Here is a 20,015-nt window from a genome sequence, read left to right as displayed (position 1 = left end):
CAGCAGCAGCGGGAACTCGGTGAGAGAGACGCGAGACATCACGATACGAAGATCCAGCAATTCTTGAGATACCCAACTCCCCCACGACGACTGCCTGCCCTTATTCCGGCGAACGCTACATCACCTTACTCTACGACTAGGGCGCTCTAATTCTGGACGACACAACCTTGTGAAGCCGCATACCTATCCTCGAACCGAACAAGCGCAACCCGGACCCTTCAAAGCCAGATTCTCACAAGCAGTCCCCGCCCACGCATGCCGCGCCAGTGATAGAGACTTCGTTGTAATCAAGAGCGCAAGACTGGAACCAAGAGATTGAAGTAAAGAAACGCCGCGCGCGCACACACGACGCAACAATGTCGTACTACTTCGCCATCGTCGGCACGCAAGACAACCCCCTCTTCGAATACGAATTCGGCACCTCAAAGCAAGGCGGCGACGGCCAGTCGCGCTTCAACGAGCAGGTCCGCCACCTGAACCAGTTCATCCTGCACAGCAGTCTGGATATCGTGGAGGAGGTACAGTGGGCGCAGGGGCAAATGTAAAAAAAAAAGATTCCCACCTCAACTCCCAACACATCCCTCCACTCGGTCTCTCGTGCTCGAGCTTTTCGCTCGCATCCATCGCAACGCAAAGACGACATGGGCCAGACACACAAACGCAAGCCTGCTGACACGATTCCTTCACCCGATACAGGTACCTCAAAATCGTAGACAAGTTCTTCAACAACTACGTCTCCTGCTTCGTCACGGCGGGCAACGTAAAGTTCCTCCTCCTGCACCAGCCCTCCGCGCCCTCCACCACGGCGTCCTCGCGCTCGTCGACGGCCATCGGCGCCAACCCCACCAGCCCCGCGACCGAGGAGGCCATCAAGAATTTCTTCCAAGAGGTGTACGAGAACTGGGTCAAGGCCATTATGAGTCCGTTCTACAGGGTCAATATGGAAGTCAAGAGTCCTGTGTTCAGGTCACGAGTTGCGGCGGCGGGTAGGAAATATCTATAGACATTGCAAGGGCCATGGTGGACGAGATAGACCAAGCGAGTCATGTTTTACAGCAGGTGCAGCCTAGACTACTCGCATTATTCAGAGTGGATCACTTTACAAAACATAAACAAGACACGCGTCACGATCAAATCACGCCAGATGAACAAGAGTGTATGTTGTGTTCAAATCACCATATTGGTTGGTGTTCCATTTCAGACAATGCGTCTGCCTATCGACGCCATGAGAGCACTATCATTCCCAGAGTCTCGTGATTCCCAAACGCCATAAATCAACGTGATGTATCCGTATCCCCATTACCGTTGAAAAGACCAATGAATCCACAACGAAAGCTCGCCTTTCAGCAGTCCAGATACCACGGCGCCATGGCATCCGAGTCGCGCAAAAGGCAAAGCAACCATCGAAGTGATACGCTTAACCACCGAAACCGTACAGGGTGCGGCCCTGGCGCTTGAGGGCGTAGACGACGTCCAGGGAGGTGACGGTCTTGCGCTTGGCGTGCTCAGTGTAGGTAACGGCGTCACGGATGACACCCTCAAGGAAGGACTTGAGGACACCACGGGTCTCCTCGTAGATCACTAGAAGGGGGATATGTTAGTACACTATTGATGAGCATGGTAGAGGATGTTGATTCAACTTACTGGCAGAAATACGCTTGACACCACCACGACGAGCGAGACGGCGGATAGCGGGCTTGGTGATACCCTGAATGTTGTCACGCAAAATCTTGCGGTGACGCTTGGCGCCGCCCTTTCCGAGGCCCTTGCCGCCCTTGCCGCCTGGAGGACGTTAGTATCATGATAACTACTAAGTAATAAAGACTCAAAGTAGAGAGCATGATGCGACCAGAACGAGACGCGTATCCGCGATGGATGAGGTTGAGACGCGTTCTAAAGCAGAGACGCATACCAACGGATCCTCATCCATTAAACCGCGGGGTTACGCCGCATTCAAAACGCGCCACGACACCACGACAAAGAGCAGGGTCGAGTAGGTAAAACAGAGATGCAACTTACGTCCAGTCATTGTGTATGAGGTTGTTGAAGTAGATGCTTAAGTGGATGGGATAAGCGCGTCTCGATAAAGACGTGTCGTTGATGACGTTGAAAGTTGGTGTTGATGGATACGTTGGGTGTGGGAAAAGAGAAGAGTGGGAATGGGGGAAAGAAGAGACAGCTGAGGGGGGTAAAGAATAAATAAGGCGGTGATGCAAGTCCGGGGGGATGGTTACTGATTGTGTGGTGCGGCAGGCGCTGATGGGATCAGTAGGCTAGTCCCGATTTGGCGAGTGCTCTTTATTTCTGAAAAAACGGGCAATTGTCCTCTATTTTCCGCCGGGAAATCGGGACTCTTTGGCTGACATGGTTGCTTAACGAAGCGCTATTTTGACAGGCGCGCTTTTTTGTTATGGAACGCTGCACGCATTGTTGGGTGGGGGTGGAACGTGCACGGCTTCTTTTTTTCTAGTCGGGGGAAGGACCCAACTTCCCAAGGGGACCGGGCCAAGCAGAAAGAGCCGTCGAAAGCAGGGGGGGTGTTGGTTGCCAAAAGCAGAGGTCAAGGCAAGTGCGGTGACTTTTGACTGGCCCGAGCTCTCTCTTTCCACTTCAAACTCCAGACATTGAACCATTGTCGCGGTCACGCGTCACCAATGGTCTTTTTCCTAAGTTCCTGCACTCTGCCAATGGCCACTGCCGCTCCCGATTTGCCGACCGCTTTCATCTTTCACGTTTCTTTTGCTCAGCGAGACTTATTTTTGATTGGTCCAATTTTGCCATCCTCCTCCCCGCTGCTGGGTGTTCATGCAATTGCAAGGGGAGTCCCGTAAATCAGCCCCTCCCTCTGCCGATTCACATGACTTGGGACCTGGTGGACATTCAGATCGAGGGAACAGTCCCATCTGCGACTCATAATCCGGGGTAACGGCCTTTCTCAAAAGGTTTTGACAGCCCAGGAGGCCAGATTCATGGCGCATTCCGCCCCTGGTAACGAGCTGGCCGGCCTCTAAAGCCTAAGGTAGATCTGACGCGACATGGATCACTCCGTTAGACCTTAGTGATCTGCCGGTGAAGTTGGTCCGCAGGTAGTGTCACCTAACGAAACTGGTATGATGAGGACGCTTGCGCCTACTTTTCTGTGTGCTTCATCCATCACCATGCACCAAAGGGCAATGACCATCAAAGTTAGGTGATGCATTACTTTTCATGACCAGCGATCTGTCGTATCAGTCACTACTGCGGCGCCTCATAGGGCGCTAATATACAAGAGGGTCATCCATTCAGCCCTCCCCAAGCAAGCCAATATGCAACCCTGCTGTACTTTCCTAAACGCCGATGCCATGCAGCATGCAACATGAATCCGTGTCATCGTGCTGTTATACCATGCCCAAATTCAAAGCTTGGCCAAAACTCGCTTTCGTCAAGTCGTGGGTACCCAGACTCGTTGCCAATTCTCGCACCCCCCCACAGAAAACGCACGCACAATCGCCGACGCCCTTCCGCTCCTGTCGGTACGGTAGGGCAAAAAAGCCTTAGTCGAAGACAACCTTCTTTCTCCTTTCATCCTATGTCATCATGGAGTCTTCCATACCCATGTCATCCTCGATACTCTCGATGGCGTCCTTGATCGATTGACTGGCCTGCTCAGACTGTTAGCTCAAATGTCTGCTGTGCTGTCCTGACTGGGTAACCTTACCTTTGGATCTAAAGCAAGAGCATTGCTGAAAGCGCGCACCGCCATTTGTTTTTCATTCAGGCTTCTGTACAGCTTGCCAAGAAGGAAGTGCACCATGGCTTCATCAGGGGCCACGTCCTTCAGAATGAGCAGCTCTTTCTCCGCGAGATCTATCTTGCCCAGACTCATCAGCGCGCGTGCTTTTTTGTACCGTACTATGGGTGCACGCGGGGCCAGGTCTGTCGCCTTGGTGTAAAATTGTAGCGCAGCTATCATTTGCTTTTGCCTTTCCAGGATTGCTCCGATACGGCAAATGAGGACAGCATTGGTCGGGTTGATATCGGATGCCGTATGGAAGTGAACGTAGGCCTTTTCGTAGTTGCCGAGCTTCTCAAAGACCTGGCCAATGCCATAGTACGCGTTGTAGTGACGTCGATCCGCCGTGACAGCTTTTCGGAAGGCGCTGAGAGCCTTTTCGTACTCTTCGTTGGCAACGTGCTCGTGGCCTTGAAGCGTGAAGGCATATGCAAACTTGGGGTTCAGCTGCGTCGCTCGCTTAAAGCAGCGCAAAGCCATTTCATGCTCCCTTGCCAACGACCAAGCATTGCCGAGAGCGCACCAGGCTTGAGGGGATGTCCAGTCGGCATCCACCAGCTCATGAGCCAAGAAGGACAAGTCCGTCTCCCGCTTGAGATGCCACAGAATCGTCGAGTAGATTTCCATGTCGTCCATCCGCGTCGGCGCCACCACGCGTAACTTTCTGAAGTACTTCTCGGCGTCTTTGTACGAACCCTGTTCGTGATGCGCTCGGCCCATTTGCGCCAACACCCAAGGTGTATCTTGCTGGCTCCTTGGTAGGGAAGCATAGAATTGCAGCGCCTCCTGACACCGGAACGCTTTGAGTGAGTAGTACCCAGAGGCAAATTTCTTGAGCAGCTCCATGACCCATCTCAAAGCTTCCTCGATTCTGACGTTGTCTAGTTCGTGTGAGGCAGCTTTCGGTACTGCGTGCTGTACCGCGTGGGGCTCTCTCACACGGGTGGTCTCGGCATGATCAACATCCATGCCACTGTCCTCAACCGGCTTGCGATTGCCGCTCACGACCCTGCCAACACTGGAGCCACTAGACCCAGGTCGCATTATCCGTGAGATCTGGGGCCTAGCCTTCTTCAGCTCACGAGTTGCTGCGGCGCCGATGGTAGCGGCACCGGAATTCGCTTTAGCAATTGAGGGTTTGTTAAACATGTTAAGCCTGGCACTTCTCCGTTGTGCAGGTGCGTTGGCTTCTTCCGTGTGTTGCCTAGATACCGGATGGCCCGAAACCGTCCTCTTCCGCTCAGTGGGTGCCATGGTCGACCGCAGAGTGCCGGTCCCAGTATCGGAATGCAGCTCGACTGAGTCCTTGTCTTGGCTTCTGGTACTTCTTTTGGCACCTAGCTTGTAACTGACCTTCGGTGGGGCTTCGAAAAGGCTGGGATCCACGGCCTGGGCTGTTCTTGTCCTCCGTGGCGGCGCTTGCGGTGGCTCCGCAGCGTTGAAAGCTGAACGCATTGTAGGGACCTCTGGCATAGACACTGGGCCGGTGGGTGTTTCCATGAGGTCGAGTTCACCGTTGCTCGTGGACGGTGGGGCTAGCCTAGATCTTGCTGCTGTGATTTTTGACATGAAATCATTCTCCTCTGCTTCCGCGGAGAAGAGATTGGCACTATAAGGCATATCCTGATATGTGGAGGATCGATGGAGGTTGAATGGGTCAGATGAGTCCGCTGTTGATCGAATCGGAGGCCGTTTTGGCTCAAAGGAGTTTGCCGAACTCTCCTTTGGCTCCTGGGGCAATACTCCCTGCTCCTGTTCAAAACAATGAACTAGAGGATCGGTGACCTGGAAAATATTGGGTACACGCAACTTTACTCCCATGTCGCTGAGTGCCTGGAAGGCATCCCACATGAAAGGGTTGACTCTCACTGCAGTCTCGAAACACTCGATTGCCCTTCGCTTGTCGTCGTACGCCCGATACAGCTTGCCCAACAGACACAGAACCGCAGCTTCGTCTGGATAGAGCGAGCGGGTCGAGGTGGTGTGCTTGCCCATGTTCGTCTTGCCGATCCATTTCTCTCGTGCTCTTTCTAGGGCATTGATGCCGTCTTTGTATCGTTCCAATTTGACGCATGCGTGCGCAAATATCCAGGCAGCGCCCAAATTCGTTCCACGATAAGCTGATGGCCTGCTAACTTCGAAGGCAGTTCGGTGGTCACCGAGACGGAGGTGGCATAGAGCCAGGAGATGTGCAGACTCGCTCGACTTGGGATCTTGGGCGCTTAGCCTCTCGGCGAAAAAGAGGGCGTTCTCGTAGGCATTGTTGTCGACATGGTAGTACACTACCTGCCGCAGCAGCCCTGTTATGGCGGCACTCGTGGGCGCCATTCTCGGTGGGTGTTGGAAAAGAGGTGGGCGGTTCGGTGGAGGAGGGTTAACGTCCACGGCAGTTTATGGCCATGGGATCTCGCGGGTGGTGCAGCAACTATTGAATTTGAAGGATAGATATCGCGGTCCTCGGTAGCGTCCCGATGCACTGAACGTGCAGCTTTGGTCGGGAAGCGTTATTCGGGTTCTGTCGAGCTTGGGTATAGGATTTTGTGCAGGCGCAAAAAGTTGCGTCCGTGAATTTCGAGGTGGGCGTTCGCGCAGAGCCTGAGGCCGAGAGCAGCAAGGATGCTGGAGGCGCGTTTGTGTCGACAGATGATTGAGGATTAACAATTATAGAGCAGCAGAAGGCGAGAGTGCAAGGTCGAATTGAACCGGTAAATGCTGCAAAAGGCGACGGCGAGGTTCGTAAGGTCGTAGAAGTGGTTCAATGGGCAGTTTGCGGATTGTTGCCTGTCGGGGCGAAGAAGGCGTTCGTTGCGTGGTGGGTCCCCGTGGATTGTTGTTTGGGTTCGGCAACAGGTGGGCAGTGAGTAAACTCAGTCAAAGTGCAGCAGTATCGGCTCTTTGCAGCAACACAAGACAAAATTCGCGGTCCATCTGACTGACTAAACAGAGCGCACCCAACAGAAAGCAAAACGGGCGCAACGAGAACGCAGCGAGATGGGCACGGCAAAAGACTCCCCAGGGAACGAGTGAAGTGGAAGTGAACAGGATGGAGGGGGAGGATGATGGGGGGTTGCTGTCCAGAGGGAAACAGCCAGGCGGGAGGCGGGTGACGAACGAGACTCAAAGTGAGCGAAGTGAGAATTCTCCGTAGCTCGTCAGATCAACAGGCGTCAGGCCAGATCAACCGTGCACTCTGCGTGGGATGGCAGGAGGGAAGGGGAGAGAGGTAGAGATGGTCGTGAAGGTGTCACTTTAGGTCCAGATCCAAGGCCATGTTGCGGCTTTCCATTATGTGCATGTCCAGTCAGCGTCTCTTGCTCCAAGTCTGGACGATGGTGTGTTGACCTGACTGCGGCGTTTCCTTCCTTAGGTCGCGCTTGGTGTGGTGACACTACAAAGCTGATTGGCTCATACGATACCTCAGCGACCGCCGCCGTCTTTGCCCAGCAACCCGACCGGAAGAAGCGCCTACCAAAAGATACTTAGATACCTACTCTAGCTGACCAGCCCCCCTGCCGCCAGCCCCCCACCTGCCAGCCCGTTCTGTCGTTCTGTGTCCGCGTCGCTGTCGCAGTCGCAACGCCTCCCCCGTGCCTTCCCCTTGCGCCAGAGACATTTACCCGCCACTTTTCGCTTCCATCCCCGGGGCTCCACTTATCGCCGTCTGCCCGTTCCATTGGGTCCCGCCGCGCCTGAGCCACAATATCAGCCATCCGCCTCGACTGCTGGAATTTCGTCACCCTGATCCTTTCAGCCTCAATTCCAACAAGGTCGCAACCTGTCTTCTACTCCCAGGAACGTTGGACCCCACTTTCGAAGACAGACATCATTAACTTAATTGACTTGACCTCACTCACGTTCTCGAGGCCTCTAATCGTCACAATACCTTACTCCGTACCTTGCATCCAACTTCATACCCCACGAAACAACCCTCAGCATCCTCCACCATGGCGCAAAAGGCAAAGAAGGACAGAGCCAAATCCAATGCCACCACCTTGAACAACCTCCACATCGGTTCCGCCGTTGTCAATGTCGCCTTTCTCATCTTCTACTTCATCTTCAAGTCCCGGTCTCTCTTCTGGTTCATCCTGCTCTCCTCTCCGGCCCTCATCTGCGAGTACGTCCTTGAGAAATCTGGCCGTCCCAAGTACGACGCGGGGGGAGGCCTCAAGTCCTCTGGCGAGGACTTGGCCGCTGCGGGCTTGACCGAGTACATGTTCGACGTCGTATGGGTGACTTGGGCCTCCGTCATTCTCGTTATCTTATTCGGCAACTGGGGTTGGTTCCTGTGGCTCGCCGTGCCCGCCTACGGCGCATACGCTGGCTATGGCTTGCTCGGAGCTGGCAAGCGTATGGCACAGATGGGCGCTGCGAACAGCGATGAGCCTGCCCCGCCCGCCAACAGGAGGCAGCGTCGAGCCGCATAGTCAGAGTCACATCTTGTGCTGCCTAGGACTTGAGCGCTACGAGCCAGATTATCTGTTCTATTCTACCGGGAATGCAGCGACTAGGTCTATCTGTGCCAGGATTGCTCCTCGGACCACTTCTTGATGACTTCCGGGTCGACGTCCCGCACCAGCACGTGGATGTGCTCCAAGGCCCGGACGCTCTGAAGGGCGACCCAATTCTTAAACCAGATAACCCTGTCTTCTCCGACATCACCAAGAGTTTTGACAAAGTACCTGTCAATGAAATCCTGAACAGTGCGCCTGCTCTCTACTGTCATGTCCCCGGTCTCAGGGTCCGTAGGGATGATGGTGCGCGACCAAACCACGATATGGGTGATGCCTGGGTCAAGTCCATACGGCCAATCGTTGACTAGAACCCGGTAATCGGAAGGATCCTCAAAAGGCACGATGGACTTGGGAGTAAAAGGTGGTTCGCCCCAGGGTTTGGGTAGGCGGTTGGTGAGAAGGAACTTGGTCATGGAGCCGTACTCGGCCTTAGTCTCGGCCGTCCATTTCATGTATCGACGAAGGTCTGACGGCTTTCGCTTCAAAACCTCGAGCTTATTTGTCGCTGGCGTCTAATCAGATCTTTGAAACAGAATATCTATAGAAGACGCAACGCAAACGCGCTTACCAATGATCTCCTTGAGCTCCTCCCAGCCATGCTTCTTGAACTCCTCATCTGTCTGTGAGAGGACCCACTTATCAACGTCTGTGAGCGGGAAAGGTGCCTCTTCAACTGGAACGTCACCCATGTTGAGTATTTAGCTTGAGTAAATAGGTAAGCTATATGTCCGGCTTGTAATGGGTGTTGGGGCGAGTAAGTGAGGCCTTTTCGGAAGATAGGATGTAGTCGTTTTCAAGGACGGGAGTAAGGATAAGCGTGTCACGAAGTTGAATAGTTGGCGGTAAGTAACGGCTGTCTGGTGCGGGCGGCCCCCGAGCAGCGGAAGATCAGCGGTCCGATTTCCTCTTTGGGATACGACAAGCTACCATGTAGGGCAGGGCGACAACTTTCACCTCATAGTTCATCCCATTTCTCGAGCACCGATGATGCTGCTTCCGGTTATTCAATCTCTTTGCACCGTGTTACTAATACCAAAAAAGAACCGGGAAGAAAGTCACCAGGCATCGATAGCTCGCCGAGGTGTCGTCAGGTGCTAGTGCTGCAAGGGATCCGTGCTTCTCAGGTACCTGGTTGAGCCGAGTGCTGGCTGCCTCTGCACGAGGAAGTAGGCACCTGGTAATCAGGCCTTGACCTGAGCAATCCTTCCAGACCTTAATTCGACATTCTCGTTACGTCGAGAAACAGGCGGACGCTCGTAGTTGTTGCCGAATGTTGAGTGGAAGGTGTGTCTGGCATTGATCGGGCAACTTCGACCCTGGTTCGGCAAGCAAGTCTTCTAGCGATCTTGAATAACGGGGAACCCCATTTCAACTTTGGCCCAACCCCAACTCCAACCACCTCGCAAACAAGACGACGAAATTCTGGCATCACTCGAACTAAAGTGTTACTCTACGCATGCACAAAGTCTTGAGATAATCACACTGAGCACCAGCCCAACATGGATAACTCGACAGACGCCGCCTTTGCGCATCCTTACTACCCAGTCACCGCTGCCCTACCACACTATGTCACCAACAAAAACTCCGTTCTCAGCTTGCTCGTATTCTTCGGGAGCATAATATCCTTCGTCGTCTTTACGGCCGTCGCGGGTGCTAGAAATACCTATCCTCAGCTGAAAGCCTCGGACCAGCTTACCGTGGCTTGGTTTGCTCTTTGTGGGTGGTGCTCAGAACATTGCTCGCCCAACTCTGGCTAATCGCTTCATTCACGCAGGCGGTTTCCTTCACTGTTTCTTCGAAGGTGTGTTCGCGATTCTTCGGTTCCTCTCAGTCCAAGTCTAACGTCTCCACAGGATACTTTATCCTCAACCACAAGAGCCTGGCCAGTGACCAAAGTCTCTTCGGCCAGCTGTGGAAGGAGTATGCACTCTCCGACTCTCGCTACTTGACCTCTGATCCATTTATGCTCTGCGTTGAGTCCTTCACAGTAGTAGGTCGCACTGCTTCTTGGTATTTCGAAAGAGCCCAATGTTGACCAAGATTCCAGCTCGTATGGGGCCCCCTCTGCTGGGCCATCGTCATCACTACTGCCAATCGGAACCAGTTGCGTTACCCATTGCAGATCATCATGAGTGTTGGGCACCTGTACGGCGTCGTGCTTTACTACTCAACCAGCTTGATCGAGTTCTACTCCAACGGAGTATCGCACAGCAGACCTGAGTTCCTGTACTTCTGGGTCTACTACATTGGTTTCAATGCTCCTTGGGTCATTGTGCCTGCGAGTAAGTCAACATTTCTTCACCCCTCGTTCTTCCGTTGTTTCTGACGCCGTTCTGCCCTAGTTATTCTCTACCAAACCACGGTCCATATCAAGAGGCACCTCACAGACCGTGCGGACGTGGTGGCCAAGCTGAACAGGATTGATGGCATTATGGGCGACAAATCTTGGCAGACGTACGTGCCTAAGGACGAGGAGAAGAAGACAAACTAGCTTTATGGTAGCTGTATAAGTGGTGGTTTAATTATGCCGAACTGTCTTTGCGGTGGAGTAGATTCATAACACCACAAGGCTGATCCAATTAAAACATGTTCACCACCGTTCGATGACCACCGTCAGGCAGGCTCACACTCCTTCTCCATATGAACTTTTGGTTCTCGAACATTTCTGGAACCAATCGAGCGCGATTTGCAGCCTTCCCGTTCGCCATGTTGTACAGCCGCGCTCCTAGTGAGTGGAGTCAGCTATCCCAAATTGGTAGTTATAGAACGCACTTGAATAGCGACGCTGAAGAAATAGAATGCTCGCGATGTATATAAAGGGGAACAAATGTCCAGACATGAGGGAGACGAGAACATTCAACCTCCTCACTTTCAAGCATCTCACCCAAAATCTTGTCATACTTCACAATGCAATCCCTTAACTTTCTTCTCGCTGCCCTTGCCGCGACAGCAGTTAGGGCAACCTGTCTCCCATCATCCCATGGTTCCCCTGCCTTCCCGTCATCCATGATCACCTTCTCTGCCGGCTTCGAACAGCCACAGCCACCTCTGATCAAACCAGAGTATCAGGCCAGTTTTGTTCAGCATAAATGGTAACTTTTTCCCCGACCGGTAATAATGTTACATTCTTTCTAATCGCGAGAGCCAGGAATGTGAACCTATCCCACATCACGACTGGTTACATCGACAATTCCCCTTCCGGTGCTTTCGTCCGTGTGGGCGAAGCCTACGAGGGTCAGATCTCGTGGTCGTTGTTTGACTATTCCAACGTTAGCGAGTCAGGCCTCGTGGACAACACGATGACGACGTATGGCCCGAACTCCACCACCCCGAGCGTGTGGAGGGGTTACGTGAACTCGAATTTCCCCATCTTCCAGAGTGATATTCTGGTTGAAGCTGGAGCAGTCTACGAAGGACTCGTGCAGAGGGATTTCATCCCATCGCCTGTTGCCGCGGTAAGAGACCCCTGCTATCTCAATTCATCTCCCGTGAACCGTCGAGTTGACCATTTGTTCAGTGGAGCATCATGTACCAGGGTGCCATTCCGGTGACGGTCTACGTCAATGAATGCAATGTTGTCGTTGGCTACGACTACTTTGCCCCTGACTTGCGAACCCGAGTGATCATGGAGTTCTTCAATATCGAGGCAAAGTGAGCTTTGAACCGCGTTTCCCCGGGGGCTTCGACACTCGCGCCATACATGTTCGGCTTGGCCTACTTGACTTCATTTCTTGATCCATAGAGGCTCCTGCTCGGTACACTCAATATATTTCAAGTGTAGTCCCGTGCCATTTCCGCGTGCTGGTATTCCCACAATTCTTGTAAATCCCTTTTGATTCTCCCAGAGACCGCGAACCCTTTTGTTGCTATTCTGTCAAGCAATCTCACAATCTCATCCCTTTGTAAAGACTGACTTGTGTTTGCTCCAGCCATTCGGAGAGAGAACAGGAGTAATACCCCCGGTATGTTGGAATATTCGAGGATTTGGTTTGACAGATCTACCACAGCGGTTACATGCGCCTCAATCTCATGTGCTGCTAGCGAGGGGATGTCTTGCCCCTCCCAACATGCGTAATAGGCATAGTTTCTACACAAGAATAGTTGGAGAGCATTGTAGTTTGATAAAGCTAGCATGCGATACGGATCACGGTGATCAAAATACGGTGTGATTTGGTCGTGCCAGCTGCAAAGTCGCTGCTGGAAACGTCGACCTTGCTCAGCTAGAGCGTGTATCGCCGGGTGCCCAGGTCGAAGTGTGTCCGGAATTGACTCGATACGGTCGAAGAACCTATCAATATTTTGAGCTCTGATTCATTTCAGTCAAGAATGCGGCTTGCTTACGCTTTACTAAAGGAAGAGATTTCGATCAGGAGGTCGAAGACTGCCTCTACTTGACTTGCTGGGTTTGCGACAAGATATCCTCGAGACTTTGACCACGGCTCCTGCGATAAAAACGTATCTTCGCCGTACAGAATCGCTCGGTTTGCCTCTAGCGATCTAAACGCTCCGAAGAGTCTCTTGTCAAGCTGACACGACTGACCCGTCGCTCCTACGCTCTGGATGATCCTAGCCGTCCCGTAGAGCATGTGTTTGGCCCACAGGTCTCCAGAAGTTTCAGTCATCAACTTCAACTACCAATCAGTAAATGCGATTCAAAAAGCGAGACATGGTTGAGGTATTTCACCTCGAATAGCCCAAGAAGTAGCGTGCACCAGAGAACTCCACCGCAGCGGAACGCGTCTGATACCTGCAGTCGAGCTCGGAGCGTCTTGACGGCTTCCCCGTATGACACAAAGGCAACGGTGTAAGGTGGCTGCTGCCCGCGCGAGGACTTGACGGTCGCGCGCCGGCTGGCTTCGAGTGCGCCAATCGCTGTCACTACTTGCCCGAGTGGCAAGCATGTTTGGGCCAGGGGTAAGAGGTCGGCAGCCAGGCCGCTGAACTCATCTGCAAACAGACAGCGCTTCATGAAGAGATCAAAATAGTCAAGGTAGAGTATAGCGCTGGGTATGTTGACGTGTGCCGGTAGTCCAGCGACTTGCATGCCTTCTTCGGAGGATCCGGGGCTGATGAAGTGCACTTCGGTCGTAGATGTGGCCTGAGGTAGGCAACGCTTCTTGGTTCGAGTACAGTACTCGCAGGGAGAACCGCCTTGACACTGATTTGTGATTGCTGTGTGTGAGTTCAAGTAACGCCATATGTGGGAATGAGCTGTGTATAGGTACCTACCTTGATACGCCTTTTGGCGCATGGCAGACAGCGAGTCCGTCTCCTGCGGTGATCCAGCGGACCGACCTCACGCTTGATCTTCATTTGAGTGTGCGGATATGAATGTTTATGTGTCAAAGTAGAGTTCCATCTCTCGAAGGCGGGATTCGAACAGGAGGTGCACAAAATAGTAGCGCTCTAGATGTCTCGGGAGTGGTCACTGGTGGCAGTGCGGACTTATACGAAAGCTCCACAGCCACCCCGTACTAGTAGGCAGCTTTACTCGATTTAGAAGTAATTGAGCGCAGTGGACCCTCAGCAGCGCCTGAAAGCGCAAAAGCTGATCCCTCAACTGATCGAATATACTCATGACGCTGCGAGACAGATATGGTTGAAACTTGTTTACTGTTTAATACCCACCATCGGGCAGGCCCATGCGTCTTCAACATATGATGGACTGGGCTAGCATGATAATTGGAGGACCATAGTACGTACTTGGAAGTTGGAGAAGCCAGAACCCCCATCGGCCACCACCACCAAAACCCACCACATCCGCCCATGCTATCCATCGTCACCAACCACGACAAAACGACGATAGCTTCACAAAACAAAACTTCAAAAACATACAACACCAGGTATTCGCTGGTCGTCACCGACCCAACTACTAATCCGGCCCTCATTGGCTTGTCTATGGGAGAGCGGACGGGATCCCGAATTTTCCAATGGGTATGGTCGTATGTGGTAGTCCCAAGGGAGAAGCAGACTTCTGAAGCTTAGCGTGCGGTGGTGCCCACTCGATCTCCATGAAGCGATACTTTAGGTCATTCCAAAACTGGTCTCGGCTCTCAATCAAAGCTATTACTTCGTTATTGAGTTTCAACCTCGGTTACTTGCAGGCGTCAACGGTTTTCCCTGAGCTACCTTATGTCGTGGTTGAAGACCCATCTGCCGTTGAGGTGGGGAAAATGCCGCCGCTGTGTTGTCAACACACATGACACCCGCGCCTAGAGGCACAACTCACGGCAGATGGGAACGGCATTCGATGAACATAAAAACATCAAATTCAGTCGTCTTGGATTATCGGCGAGTCGGCGAAGAGCTTTCTTCGAGGAAACGCGTGCACGAGGAGTATGCCCTGCACGTTTTGGGGTTCACCTCCCTATGGCTTATTCCAGTAGATGGAAGATCAACGCTATAGCAGATCGGTGTTGGTTCTAAGGAGAACTCCTAGTATACAGCCAGAAATTTTTGCTACACTTTCATGAGGCCCAGAGTGCTCTATGTTATTAGTCCAAGCCGAGAGACGGTATGGGTACGTAGACAGGAAACGACGGCTTCAGCTTAGTGACAATATAGGCATTACAAACCCGACATCCTAAGCTATCTTCAAGTCTCCGAGACTTTGCACCAAGTTGTGAACATAATCCATGGTGTTCTCGTCATACACCGTACCTCGGGTCTTGTCAAACGGCCCGCCACTTGGGCCAGCCGTGTTCAACTCGATTTGCGACTTATCCAGCATCAACTGAGCAAGCATCCAAAACTCCTTTGCGTGGCGTATGAAACCCAGCCGTCGCCACATTTCGTCGCACAGCAGGAGACCGGGTGAATTTTCAACGACCCAGCTGTCGGCCTGGTCGTAGAGCGAAATCCATCGGTTCAGCCCCATCTGAAGGTGCCACGATCCGCTGTTGGGCGCGAGGGATACTTCGTAGTGGAACCCGAGGGTGTGTAATGCTAAGTTATACCACGTAAGCGTCTGCCCTCGTTTGCGTGTAAACAACACCTGAAGTACCATGAAAAGGAAAGATTCAATTGAAGTAAGGTACATACCAGTGATGGCCGTGAACAGATTCAGCATGCTGAGACCCGCTAGACCTTCGCAAGTTTCTTCGTCGCTGAGGTGGTTGTTGCACATGGCCTCGACGAGATCGACGACCCGCATGTGAGCTTGTCTCGGTTCGCTCGAGGTCCAATTGTGTAGGAGGACGAAGCACTCTTCTTGAGAGGACGCTTGGAAGCAGGAGTCGGGACAGACGATACTCATTCTCATCTCGGCGACCACGAGTCTCGGAGGTGAGTTGTGGAAGATGACAAACGCACCATCGAGTAGGAAGATGTAGGTCCCGGTTCTTTTTGTCGCACATCAGACTCTGCTTGCCTTTTTGGGAACTCCATGCCTCCTATGTGGTAAACTCACCGAATAAGCATCTCCAGTAAGACAAACCTTTTCCAGCTGAAAGTGGAGGAATCATCAACCGGCAGCTTATGACGGGTAAGATCATCCAAACCGAAGTCTCTTGCTGCCTGAAAGTACGGTGGTCAGCTGGTAACGGGAGGACTATGTGCAAGATTTGGATCTGACTTACGTCCAAGACAACAGCATATCTGTTCCTCCGAATACGACGTTTACTCGGTTTAACACCCTCCCAGTACTGTATCAGACAAACCAAGTAGGCAGCTTGGATCGCTTCGAGTCGCCTATAGACCGCGTCATCGTCACATGAGATGGAATCGTCAACAGTGATAGACTCATCAAGAAGAGCCTCGTCGAGGAAGGCGAGGTCCTCTACACTGTTGAACCAAATGTTGGTGTTCGCGCGGACGCTCGGCGACGGAGAGAGGCATGCTCCCAAGACGGCCATGGCGGCGATGAGCAAGGGTGATGCGTTGGAGGTCGAGAAGGATGGTTTGTGAATGATGGGGCAGTTGGGATACCAGCATGACCAGAATAGCTCGAGGTTGTCTTGTAGTCTTTGAGGGGAGAAGAAGTTGTGGCAGGAAAACTCGATGGAGCTGGACCAAGAGATGTTGATTTTGCTGCCTCTTGGTTTGCTGATGGTGATGTCTTTAAGCATTGCGACAATCTTGCACGTCAGGTCAAGAGACTCCCCCACTTGGAACCTGGAGAGTTGATCGTCAGACCGGTTATTGAGGCTGTATTGGGATTCGGTCGAGAGCGAGACAGAAGGGGTCTGGCTACTGCGCCATGATATCTTAGGCTCTGCGGTTAGGGGAAATACCGAGCGCAAGTAGTTGTCCCAACTGCGACCATCGCACCCGAGGTTTGGTCTCCGGATCTGCTGGAGTAGTAACTGTCGTTCTTGGAGTGAGCCACATTCGAAGGACTGCGCCAGACCCGCGAACTTGGTAAACCTTTTCATATAGTTAAAGTGATATTTGATCGTGTTCTGTGTCTGGGTCTCGTATGGGAAGTCGAATGTGGAGTAGACCAGGTCGGGAATGAGCAGGTCGGGCGCTTCTTCAGCATGGTAATGGAAGGAACCACCTAGATCTAACTCGTCGGTCAGGGGTTCGTCTAGATATGTATCTAGAATGCCGCCTCCAGTTGCAGGCATGTAAAATAGGTCGTTTCTGGAAGCGCGCGCATCGAGTGGTGTGGTCGGGACTGGAGATTCTTGGGCCATGGATCGTTCCGTCAGAGTACCTGATTTAGCATCGCTGCGGTTGTTGTCTGCCATAGGTGATGTATCCCGTTGTGTATCATGCGCAGCCAAAGTATCGTTCTCATCGCTGGCAATCTGTGCTGTATACGTGCAAGGCCTGTTGTCTTTTAGACAGGTACGACATGGCCACTGAGAGCTGCAAGCTCGCTTCCGATGACTGCAACGATCGCAGGCTGTCTTCTTCTTGCCTCTAGTGTTTTGAGGGAGTTGCGGAATCTCTACGTCGGCCCGAAGCCTCTCTTTGCAGGCCTTGAAATGACGCTTGAGAACGTCTCTGTTCCGAACGTAGTTGGGCTTTAGCATGGTCGTCCCTTCACACGAAATGAGCTTACTTGCCTGCGCCCGAAAGATTGCGAACAGAAATGGCAATTAAATGGGCGGTTTGTACTATCTGTGGCGGAGCCTAAACGTCAGAAATTCCAATGATCGAGCGTGGATGATGGGAGATTGGGCTTATATACGCATCACTTCGTGGCGTTGAAGATGTTCGAGACGTGTGAACTTTCGGTCGCACACTTGGCATGTGATGCCAGAGGTAGCAGAAGAAGACAGCGTGCCGGAAGCCATGATTGATTAAATTATCAGTGTCGGGGATCATGGGGCGCCGAATAGACACTACGCGTGGGTGATCGGGGGTGATGGTTCTTCAAGGCAACATGTTCATGAAATACCGTTTGCTTCCCCAGACATTCCCCAATGTGGATCTGCGGGGAACCGCGCCTTGCCGGGAGGATCGGCAGAGAGGGGGCGTGAAGGGCCGGCTATTTCTGGCTACACTGTCTTTCGAGTGTGTATCTTTATTTCGGCACCTCACCTGAATTATGTTTCTTCGACATGAGCAGCGTGAGTTTGGTCAGAGACTCGAATGCAAGGCTTTTTGATCTGTTTCTTGTGCCTAACTTCAGTTGTTTGATACCAATACTTCATGCGATGCCTATGTATGGGCCGATCTGGATGATTCCCATTGTCCGAGTGAATCCATCTTCCCACCAAAAGCTAAACACTAGTCACTGATCTAGATCAATATCTACGCTGTACGCGTACCCAGAAATTCCTCTGAAAAGCAAACCATTGCGTCTTTGTTTGCCAGGGGCGGTCCAAATCCACCAATGAAGCATCAAACTTGCGGAAGAACTGCGCAATGAAATTGTGCATTTCAACCGTGGCCAAGTTCTTCCCTACGCAGCTTCTGCTTCCCATGCCGAACTGTAATCGCGTTAGCAACCTTTGCTGCCCTTTCTGATTACCACACAGGGAAGAGACTTGGACGTGTTCTTACCGTTGTCAAATGGGAGTTCCAATACTTGATCTTTTCTTCATGGTTTGCATCAGTCGCAATCCATCTCTCAGGCTTCCACTCATCAGCGTCTGGGCCAAATATCTCCAGCGACCGGTTCATCGAAGCGGGACTTATGCCACATATCGTGCCTTCAGGCACTGCCACGTCATCGAGTTGCAAGCCTCCGGGACCAACCACGCGTGGAAGTTGATACTGAATAGAAGGGTGCAGTCTTGTACTCTCTTTGATGACGGCGGATAGGAACGGCAATTTGGACGACTCTAAGAACTCGATGTCTCGCCCTGTCTTCTCAAGTCCCAAAGAGCAATACGCTTCATCGATCTCAGCCTGGAGCCGAACTACCGCTTCGGGATGAAGAAGAAGCGAGCCCAGCGTGGCAAGAATGCCAATAGTTGTCGTATCTGCTCCGGCGCCCAGAATATTGACGCCTTCCATCATTACATCGCCCTTTGTGACCGGCTGCCCTGCCATATCTTTGGCATCGATGAACAGCTGTAACATATCTCGCCGCTTGAAACCAAGGCCATTTCGGTAGCGCTCGTCAACGCGGACCTCTAGCCAGTCCACAAATCTAGAGAAGGCCTGGAGCCGTTCGCCGCCAAAGGACCTAAGGGCCCACTGCGCGATGCGATTGTTGAACCACACCATTTGGAATGGCATGTTGCCCATGTTCGCCATGAGCCAAAAGCCGTCGTGGATTGACCGGATGATACCGTCAACATCCTTTCCCTTCTCGATGAAACCGATAGGGCCGCCCAAAGCCAGGCTACCAACCACGTCAAAGGCGAAGTAGTTTGCCCACTCATCCATGCGAACCGGAGCATTCCTATCGGCAAACTCTCCCATTTTCTGCCACATAGAGTTTGAGACATCTTGTATCAAGGGCTCCATGGATTGAATAGCAGTCATGGAGTACCCGGACGAGACGCGAGACCGCAGATGCCGATGAGTCTTGATGTCCCTGACGGCGAAGAAACTCATACTCATGTTGGGAACGGTCCAAGTGTCGTACCATTTGCTCTGTGATCCACAGTCAGATAACAGACTTCACATAATGGCAAGCTTCTGGTTGGGGCTCGGGTTCCTGACCTTGACAACTTTCTGACCATGGCCGTATAGTGCTTTCAGCCCGGCTTCATCGACAATGCTCAACTCGTTTGGGGCAATTCGGACGACTTTCCCGTACTTCCGGTGCAACAGGACGACATCTTGGTGCCATGTCCCTCGAAAGTACTTGTGGGATCTCCAGGCCTCGCTGAAACGGGCCAGCCATGGCCCTGGGACACTGCTGAGAGGACGGAAAAACACGGTATATATGGTCGAAGAGAACCAGAGGAGTAGAACAACCGCAAACACCATCACATAACTCCAATTACCCATAATGTCCCTCGCAGAGGACATGTAACCATCACGTGGTAGGCTCAGAGACTGTGTCGAGACCAAGTTCATTGTTTTTGCTGCGTGGATAGTACTGATCAGATTTGGAAATATAACCTCACATGGGTGAGTCCGTTTGATACCAAGATAGAGGCTTCCTTTGACAACTCCGTCATACTGCTGCGCGAATACACCATAAACTTATATGGAAGATTCACCCCGGGCAGTACTCTCAACTGGATATGGTTGATCAGCCATAGTGGCTTTCCTGAAAGCATGTTGCATAGGAACGTATCGCCAGAGGATTAGTACGGGATTCAAAGCGTTGCCCGTGGGGTGTGGAGTTTGCCGGCAAGCATAATGAAGAGACGTCGGAGCAA

The 20,015-nt window shown here is 52.3% G+C and overlaps 10 protein-coding genes across 10 annotated transcripts; 4 read left to right on the top strand and 6 right to left on the bottom strand.

Moving 5' to 3' along the window:
* Positions 1 to 356: 356 nt before the first annotated feature.
* CABS01_00551 (trafficking protein particle complex subunit 2) lies at positions 357 to 1,003 on the top strand (the record flags this gene model as incomplete). The annotated part of the gene is made up of 2 exons (XM_060533932.1): positions 357 to 541; positions 697 to 1,003. The coding sequence occupies 2 exons, from the start codon at positions 357 to 359 to the stop codon at positions 1,001 to 1,003; spliced, it is 492 nt and encodes a 163-aa protein (XP_060406446.1).
* A 414-nt stretch (positions 1,004 to 1,417) lies between these two features.
* Positions 1,418 to 2,029, bottom strand: CABS01_00550 (histone H4.1; the record flags this gene model as incomplete). Its single annotated transcript, XM_060533931.1, has 3 exons — positions 1,418 to 1,581; positions 1,645 to 1,782; positions 2,020 to 2,029. The coding sequence occupies 3 exons, from the start codon at positions 2,027 to 2,029 to the stop codon at positions 1,418 to 1,420; spliced, it is 312 nt and encodes a 103-aa protein (XP_060406445.1).
* Positions 2,030 to 3,566: 1,537 nt separating this feature from the next.
* Positions 3,567 to 6,100, bottom strand: CABS01_00549 (tetratricopeptide; the record flags this gene model as incomplete). The annotated part of the gene is made up of 2 exons (XM_060533930.1): positions 3,567 to 3,641; positions 3,698 to 6,100. The coding sequence occupies 2 exons, from the start codon at positions 6,098 to 6,100 to the stop codon at positions 3,567 to 3,569; spliced, it is 2,478 nt and encodes an 825-aa protein (XP_060406444.1).
* A 1,616-nt stretch (positions 6,101 to 7,716) lies between these two features.
* Positions 7,717 to 8,196, top strand: CABS01_00548 (uncharacterized protein; the record flags this gene model as incomplete). Its single annotated transcript, XM_060533929.1, has 1 exon — positions 7,717 to 8,196. The coding sequence occupies one exon, from the start codon at positions 7,717 to 7,719 to the stop codon at positions 8,194 to 8,196; it is 480 nt and encodes a 159-aa protein (XP_060406443.1).
* An 86-nt stretch (positions 8,197 to 8,282) lies between these two features.
* On the bottom strand, positions 8,283 to 8,972 carry CABS01_00547 (uncharacterized protein; the record flags this gene model as incomplete). The annotated part of the gene is made up of 2 exons (XM_060533928.1): positions 8,283 to 8,788; positions 8,852 to 8,972. The coding sequence occupies 2 exons, from the start codon at positions 8,970 to 8,972 to the stop codon at positions 8,283 to 8,285; spliced, it is 627 nt and encodes a 208-aa protein (XP_060406442.1).
* Positions 8,973 to 9,782: 810 nt separating this feature from the next.
* CABS01_00546 (emopamil binding protein) lies at positions 9,783 to 10,774 on the top strand (the record flags this gene model as incomplete). Its single annotated transcript, XM_060533927.1, has 5 exons — positions 9,783 to 9,999; positions 10,058 to 10,084; positions 10,137 to 10,273; positions 10,331 to 10,565; positions 10,626 to 10,774. The coding sequence occupies 5 exons, from the start codon at positions 9,783 to 9,785 to the stop codon at positions 10,772 to 10,774; spliced, it is 765 nt and encodes a 254-aa protein (XP_060406441.1).
* Positions 10,775 to 11,190: 416 nt separating this feature from the next.
* CABS01_00545 (uncharacterized protein) lies at positions 11,191 to 11,938 on the top strand (the record flags this gene model as incomplete). Its single annotated transcript, XM_060533926.1, has 3 exons — positions 11,191 to 11,375; positions 11,432 to 11,738; positions 11,801 to 11,938. 3 exons carry the CDS (start codon positions 11,191 to 11,193, stop codon positions 11,936 to 11,938), a joined length of 630 nt encoding a protein of 209 aa, XP_060406440.1.
* Positions 11,939 to 12,910: 972 nt separating this feature from the next.
* Positions 12,911 to 13,596, bottom strand: CABS01_00544 (uncharacterized protein; the record flags this gene model as incomplete). The annotated part of the gene is made up of 2 exons (XM_060533925.1): positions 12,911 to 13,441; positions 13,513 to 13,596. The coding sequence occupies 2 exons, from the start codon at positions 13,594 to 13,596 to the stop codon at positions 12,911 to 12,913; spliced, it is 615 nt and encodes a 204-aa protein (XP_060406439.1).
* A 1,270-nt stretch (positions 13,597 to 14,866) lies between these two features.
* Positions 14,867 to 17,261, bottom strand: CABS01_00543 (uncharacterized protein; the record flags this gene model as incomplete). The annotated part of the gene is made up of 4 exons (XM_060533924.1): positions 14,867 to 15,228; positions 15,325 to 15,623; positions 15,692 to 15,798; positions 15,861 to 17,261. The coding sequence occupies 4 exons, from the start codon at positions 17,259 to 17,261 to the stop codon at positions 14,867 to 14,869; spliced, it is 2,169 nt and encodes a 722-aa protein (XP_060406438.1).
* A 717-nt stretch (positions 17,262 to 17,978) lies between these two features.
* CABS01_00542 (uncharacterized protein) lies at positions 17,979 to 19,707 on the bottom strand (the record flags this gene model as incomplete). Its single annotated transcript, XM_060533923.1, has 3 exons — positions 17,979 to 18,164; positions 18,238 to 19,278; positions 19,348 to 19,707. 3 exons carry the CDS (start codon positions 19,705 to 19,707, stop codon positions 17,979 to 17,981), a joined length of 1,587 nt encoding a protein of 528 aa, XP_060406437.1.
* Between the last annotated feature and the right edge of the window lie 308 nt (positions 19,708 to 20,015).

Source organism: Colletotrichum abscissum (assembly GCF_030869225.1).
Source record: "Colletotrichum abscissum strain IMI 504890 chromosome Unknown Scaffold_1.1, whole genome shotgun sequence".
NCBI lineage: Eukaryota > Fungi > Ascomycota > Sordariomycetes > Glomerellales > Glomerellaceae > Colletotrichum > Colletotrichum abscissum.
Note: the sequence above shows the minus strand (reverse complement) of the source record. Positions and strands in the feature narration are given on the sequence as shown.